The 7,196-nt window shown below is 36.3% G+C and overlaps 1 protein-coding gene across 1 annotated transcript; it reads left to right on the top strand.

Moving 5' to 3' along the window:
- Positions 1–2,764: 2,764 nt before the first annotated feature.
- LOC127841277 (uncharacterized) lies at positions 2,765–6,634 on the top strand. Its single transcript, XM_052369970.1, has 4 exons — positions 2,765–3,007; positions 3,421–3,678; positions 4,418–4,584; positions 5,806–6,634. The coding sequence occupies exons 1-4, from the start codon at positions 2,893–2,895 to the stop codon at positions 5,977–5,979; spliced, it is 714 nt and encodes a 237-aa protein (XP_052225930.1). The 5' UTR covers positions 2,765–2,892; the 3' UTR covers positions 5,980–6,634.
- Positions 6,635–7,196: the final 562 nt, after the last annotated feature.

Here is a 7,196-nt window from a genome sequence, read left to right as displayed (position 1 = left end):
TTTTCGTCAGAAACTACTCTTCGCACGAAGAAAGATGTGTTTTTAAACAACAAAGAGAACAAACAGAAGTTCATTGAAATGTTAGGTGAATGCTTTGCCAGTGAATGCATAGACGTAATTCATGCGCAAGGGGATGCAGATATCATGATAGTGCAGACGGCCGTCCAGCTTGCAGAACAAAGCCCTGTCACCCTGATAGGCGAAGACACCGACCTACTTGTTCTCCTGTTACACCGCTATCGTATATCTGATTTACATCCAATTCATTTTAGGTCAGATTCAAAATCAGCAGGGAAAACTGTTAAGCTGTGGGATATTCAGAAAACAAGATTAAGTATAGGAGATGAACTCTGCCACTATCTACCTTTGCTCCATGCGTTAACGGGCTGTGATACGACATCAAGGATGTTTGGAATTGGAAAACCTGCTGTTATTAAGCTTTTCCAAAAAACACCCTCCTTTCGTAAAACATGTGAGGATTTTCTGGCATCATCTATCCATGAATCTATACGTAGAAACGGAGAATCCTTGATTGCAACAATATATGAGTGGTCAGATTGTACGAACTTGAATGAATTGCATTACAAACGGTTCACGGCCAAGGTAATTTCCAGCTGCAGTGCAGTTCAAGTCCAATCATTACCAGCGACGTCGGATGCAGCATCATTTCACAGCCTGAGGGTGTTTTACCAAGCCAAAGTCTGGATGGGCATCACAAGCCTCAACCTCTTGATTATGGCTGGTATGTTGTGAATAAAGTTCTTCTTCCTGTGAAAATGACATTGCCGCCAGCACCTGAAAAACTACTTCAAGTAGTGAGATGCAGCTGTAAAATAAACTGTGATTCTAAAAGGTGTTCTTGCCGTAAACATGGCCTTGAATGCTCCAGTGCGTGCAAAGAGTGTAAAGGGCTTTGTTGTTCAAATTCACTTGGATTTTCTGACATACTAGAACATGAAAATGATGAGATCTAGAGTTTTCCACTATTTTCCACTATTTTTAATATTAAAGTATGAATAATTGAAGAATTTGATTTGTACGGCATGAATATCATTGCTTTCATGAAGCGCTGTCGTTTTACTGTTGTCGGTCCACCATAAATTCTTTATCACAATCAACTGGTGAAAGACACTGTCTATTTAAAAGTTATTTTTAAGTGCAACATTTTTGTTAATGCTCATTTCTGTTTTGTCTTAACATAAATGCTTTTGTCATAGCAATATGTTGAGTGTTGCACATTTTTGCCCCTATAGTACTTGTATGGATTAGCATTAGTGGCTGGGGTTATATTACCTCTAATTTCTGCCCTTGTAAGTAGTTTACAGTGCAATAAACTGTTCATATTGATTGAACAGCATGTTTTCAACCACTGTATTATTATTTGTTGTGAAGCATGCAAAACAAACTTAATTTTCTTTAATGCATATGTGTGTACAGTCTCGTCACAGGATTTTGTATATAAAGAGAAATCACAGCTATATCTCTTGTATTATAGTGCTAATACTTCAAAATATGCACCTGTTAAAGTCGATGAATTTCGATGATTACTTGCAGGCACATACTACTTACAGAAAATCAAACATTCGAAACGGTTTCAATTAGTTTGATTTTGATGATTTGATTTGTTTACAAGTACTTGTATGACATATGTATGACATTAGTGGGTGGGGTAATATTACCTCAAAATTCAGTCGTCGTAAGTACTATCGTGTGATAAAAACATTTAAATTGATTGAAAAACATGCTTTTTATTATTTTGTACAAAATGTGTTGTGATACAATAAATGCAAACTAAATATTTTAGATAAATATGGATGTTCAGGCAAATCAACGGCTTTTGTTTATATTTAAGAAACCCCTTGTACCTCTTGTTTTGTGACGTCAATATTTCAAAATCCGCAACTGCAAAAGTTCAGGACTTTTTATGGGTTTTTCTAGACACATAACAGTAACAGAAAAACCAACTTTCAAAACTTTTGCAATTAGTTCAGGTTGACCACCATTTTGGGGTAGATTGACTGGCCTATTACGCAAACTCCATCTCCGGGTGTTACAATGAGATTAGTAGAGATCAGTATAGGATGTGACCTACCTAATGTAACATATATGGACCTTGTGGTAGATGAAACGTAATTGTTAAGCCATTTGCTGATAAACAATTTGAAAAAAAATCATATTATTGAATTTTTCCTTGGATAAGACGGCAAACGTGAAATGAAATTGAGATTTCAAGTATTAATGAATGTTGTTCTTGTAATCTATGACAAGAAATTGTGAAATGAGCCGAGTATTGTTATTTAGATTCACATTTGGTGCCATAAATGTTTGTTAATATATGGAGTTAGTCGAGTTATTTATTCGTACTCTGGTACATACATTGTTCTTGCTGTCGATAGTTATTGCAGTATTTCAGATATGTTTGGAAGGAGCTTTTGAATGAAAACGGTCTTTGCATCATTTTGCCCCGGTGAATGCAGCGTATTGCCCAAATGAACGTTGCAAAACGTATATATGTCTATTTTAATGTTTCAAGTGTGTTTGGGTTTTGCAATGATCTAAACCATAAGTTATCAATATATATCGGGTATTTTCTTGCAAAATAGTTTGCTGTCAACATTAGCCAAATCCGCTCTTAATATGAACACATGTTCTTCATTTTGTGTATGTTAGGTTCCGCCAAGCCTATGTTTAAATTACAAGCATCGTTGTTTAATGTCCTTATTCAGTAGGAGGCACAATAATGTTCGTAATAGGCATCAAACATATCATCCTTTATTATATAGTAATAGGCATCAAACATATCATCCTTTATTATATAGTAATACTCAAATCCATGCACGTGTTAATGAAAAACTTTAACGATAAAGTGTTGTAGACGATACGTCTGTTTAAATGATCTGTTCAGATCTGTTAACTCAAAACATACATTGCATATTTGAACTTTTGAAAGTTTTTGTTGAAGACGCAGACATCGACGGTGCTGTAAATGAAGACTGTAACCAAACTGGTAAGTAAGTATGGACGCATTATTTAGGCAGACATGCCATGGACTTCCAGTTAAAGCGGAATATATTCAGTAAAAGACCATTCTAGAGTTCATATTCTATAAACATAAAAACAATTCAATGCAGTATACATTAAAAATCCAGCCGATTATTGTGTGTTTTCTACTAGAATTGTGTTGGGGAAAACGTAAAATGTAATATCTGAAAAGCCATGTTTCATTCAATAAGCCACTTGTGTAGAAAAATTTGAAAATAATTCAATGAATCTGATTAAACTTAAATAACAAAGTGCACTAGCAAAATGAAAAGTTATAAAGTTGAATACAGGGTCAAACAGGAGCAGTTGCAATGTAAAGATCCCCCACTCAATATTATTTTAACGTTTGATACAATACCTTAAACGGAATTTTTCCAGTGCCGAACAGCAAAAATAACACAGTAGAGTCGCAAACCGTTCCCTGCTGGACCGCTCCACCGGACAACAATGTCACGTTCAGTTCCTCACGTACGTCGGAGGTTTCCTTCACTGATGCTCCGGAACCGACGATACCAGAAGAATCCCATCCGGGCCTAAAAATACCTGTGCCGACGGGAAAGAAGCCGAACTTATCGTCTACATCGACCTCCAAGGCGACAACCACATTGGCTCCCTCCCACGGAAACACCACAAACTGTCAGTAAACAAATAATGATTTGCTTTCACTCACCTTTGAGCGGTTAATCCCGGATTTATTCGATTTGTCCTGTTTGGAATAGGACTGACTGTATTACGTTCATTAAACTAACCAAATGAGCCGCGTTCTTAGAAAACTGTGCTTAATGCATGTGCGTTAAGTGTCGTCCCAGATTAGCCTGTGCAGTCCGCATTGGCTAATCAGGGACGACACTTCCCGCCTAAATTAGATTTTTTTCTAAGAAGATACTTCATTTAAACGAAAAATGTCATCAAAGCGGAAAGTGTCGTCCCTGATGAGCCTGTGCGGATTGCACAGGCTAATCTGCGATGACACTTTACGCACATGCATTTTGCCCAGTTTTCTCAGAACACGACTCAAATATACTTAAGCTCATCAGACTTCTTTTACTCATTCTGATCAATATCGTGAATATATTATGTGTATCAATTGATAAATATAGGTACATCTATTTACACTAAAATATCACTTGGGAACGCACATGTACATAGTGACAGCCTTGTGAACTGGAAGTCAAACTCAGCCTTCTATTATTTTCCACGCATTACCAAAGCCAGGTTTACATGCGCCTTAATAGCTCAATGTGGACTCCTAAATACAAAATGTGTCATTTTTGTAGCTTCCTTTTCCCACCTCATCGGCTGTCGCTTGTTCATTTTTTTTCTAGCCAAAACTCTTTCAATGTATATAGCGCTTTGATTTATTAACGATTTTCAGTGACAACGCAACAGCCGCTGCCGCCGGAGGAGGAATGCTTCACTGATTGTTACTGCCCCTGTGGCTGGGTGGCAGAGCCCGTACAATACACGAAGGAAGAGCTGAACGCAATTGTTGAGAAGATCCAAGAGAAACTCAAGATCGAGGTGAAGAAGTTAAGTTCCACGGTAAGTTTTTTATATGCATTCTCTAACGCAGCCAGAGCCCGTCTGGGTAAACATCATACGACCCATTTAGCCCATTTATGCCTAGTAGACTCTCCCATCCTTTTAAATTGGATTAATTTATTTCCAAAATTACGGATGTCTAGTACATTTATTTCTTTATTTAGAATATTATTTAAAGAAATTCCTTGAAGCAAACAGCGTAGACCCTGATGAGACGCCGCATCATGCGGCGTCTCGCTGTTTGCAAAGTCATTTTTTCTAGACGCTAGGCATAAATGGATTAAGTTACGGTGTAATTTTGGAAGAACTACAATTTCTTAGCACAAACCTCTATTTTAAGTTAATTTCAGCTGTCCTATTAATTTCTATTCAGTCTTTCATAATCCTTTTATTTGATGAATATTTCATCGTTAATAATCTGTTCCTGTGATTTCAAATTCTTTCGTAACTAAGTGGTGTCGTAAGATCTTTTGTAAGTCAATGTCCGGCTGCATTACACTCACTGTAGTATACGGATTAAAAAGTATGTAAAGCGCCACTGTTTATCGTCACATTATCATAACACCCATAAAGCAAAGCACACCTTGAAAGTTTGCTCTTTGCAATCATTGTATGCATACCGGTCTTACTGACCTGTGTACTAACGCAAAAGGATTTATGAGTACCCCGGTAGCACTTCTTTTACGAGTTCAAAGTGAAAGCGAAAGTATGTCAGGTAATCGTGCTTTTGATAATCGCTATCAATCTACAATATCACATTTAAACATAATTTAAACACATTTCTTTAAACAACATTCCGTTTTAAACACACAATAAAAAAACGAGTTTTCTTTCATTACAAACATTTTAATTCCTACGCAAAACTACTTTGGCGGAAGCATAATTCCCCAAACCAGGGGAATGTGATGCGTCTTAGTATAGAGGTGACACTGACGTAATGACGTCTCCATCTATGTATAGAATGCTTTGCAATTATTTACTACGCTCGATACCTTGTTCCAGTCATTAATTCGTTAATTTCATAATAGCAGTATTATTATGCTTCTCTAAGAAACCATTCTTGCAAACTTTTCAATAAATTGAAGTCCGTGTCTGTCGCTTTGATTCATTTTTAAATGTATTGCAGCATAGTAGCAGGTATGTGTATCCTGATAGTAGGGACGGCTTGACCAGACGATACTTTTTTAAGCTTTATTCTAAATCTTGCTGATTATTTTACAGACGCGGAAGCTGAACAGCGCCGAGGACCAGCGGCCGTCTGCGAAGGCGGTCGGCGTCGTCGGTCTGGTGTTCTTGGTGATCACCCTCGGCGGCATCTTCCTGCTCGATCTGAAGACCTTGGCAGACGCGTTCCGGACGCTTCTAGACAACGTCCGCCAGCCGTTCCGGCAATGACTTGCACAACTCCTCAGAGCGGTTGCCTTCCCTATCGGTTAACGGTTACCACTGCCGTCATTAGGGAGGATTGTGAAATTGTATTTTTTATTAATTGTAGTACAGTGCACATTTCTTCCTAACTGGACACTTTTTGTAAAATAGTTTGCAGTAAATTTAAACATATAGCAATTCAAAAGAAGAATATAATAAAACCGTTAGTTATAAAAATGATCATTTTAATCGTTTATCATCGCGTAGTCTTTTATGACAGCAGGAATTTGACTTGCCTCAACATCGGGATTTTGTTTACGTTGGCTCATAGGCTTTACGCATGTGATTCACTTACAACCTGTTTCAAAGTAGTTTATATTACTCAATACATATATATATATTGTTCTATAATTTTGTAGATTTTTTTTCGAGTATAAATTTTATTATGATATCTTCAAAACTTGTGTGCGCTTTTCTCGTAGTCTACCGTACTTTTAAACAATATCATTATGTATAAGTATTGATTAAGTATCTCAGTTTCATACATGAATTGGGAAAGCTTTGAGAAATAAAATGTGTTTATTTTATCTTAAACCTAACAATACCACGGAGAGAGAGTTGGCAATGAATCCTTTATTAAATATTGTGAATTGGTTTCGTGTCTTTGTTAACATTTTTGTGTCTATTGGGAAACAACTTTTAATGTAATCTTATATTGGGTTAAGTTTGCGTTTAATGCCCTTTGCCGTTGGAGTTTTGTTATTTACATAGTTTTTAAAATATTATATATATATATATATATATATATATATAGTTTTTAAAAGAAAATTTACAAATCAGCGTCGCAATATATTGAAGAATATAGACATATCGTGCAATATAAAAGTAAACAAAAATTATTGCGAAGAATGTACGTTTGTGGTCTTCAATACATCAAGTGAAAACATTCATGTTTCTGTCAGGCTTTGTTTCAACTAATGCTTCAATTGTTGTTGTTATTGCTGTTGCTGCTGTTGTTGTTTTTTAAACTTTGCCATATAAGTGTTGCTTTTATATGCACGTACATGGATGGGATTGTATTCAAAAGAATGTTTTATTATTTATTGTTCATTTTACTTAAATATCATACAGCACGTCTGTGCAATCAATTATGATTTTTACTGCAGAAATATTGCAAAAAGAATCCTAGCTACGATCTCATGATGTACACGCGCTTTATTTGTCGTTTCAAAATAAACACAAGC

This window comes from Dreissena polymorpha, chromosome 8 (assembly GCF_020536995.1).
Source record: "Dreissena polymorpha isolate Duluth1 chromosome 8, UMN_Dpol_1.0, whole genome shotgun sequence".
NCBI lineage: Eukaryota > Metazoa > Mollusca > Bivalvia > Myida > Dreissenidae > Dreissena > Dreissena polymorpha.
The sequence above is the reverse complement of the archived record's forward strand: the minus strand, read 5'-3'. Positions and strand labels throughout refer to the sequence as shown.

Coding starts and splice junctions, on each gene's coding strand:
- LOC127841277 (XM_052369970.1), top strand. CDS start 2,893: ATGATCTGTTCAGATCTGTTAACTCAAAACATACATTGCATATTTGAA. Junction 3,008..3,420: donor TGAAGACTGTAACCAAACTG/GTAAGTAAGTAT, acceptor GAATTTTTCCAG/TGCCGAACAGCAAAAATAAC. Junction 3,679..4,417: donor CCACGGAAACACCACAAACT/GTCAGTAAACAA, acceptor AACGATTTTCAG/TGACAACGCAACAGCCGCTG.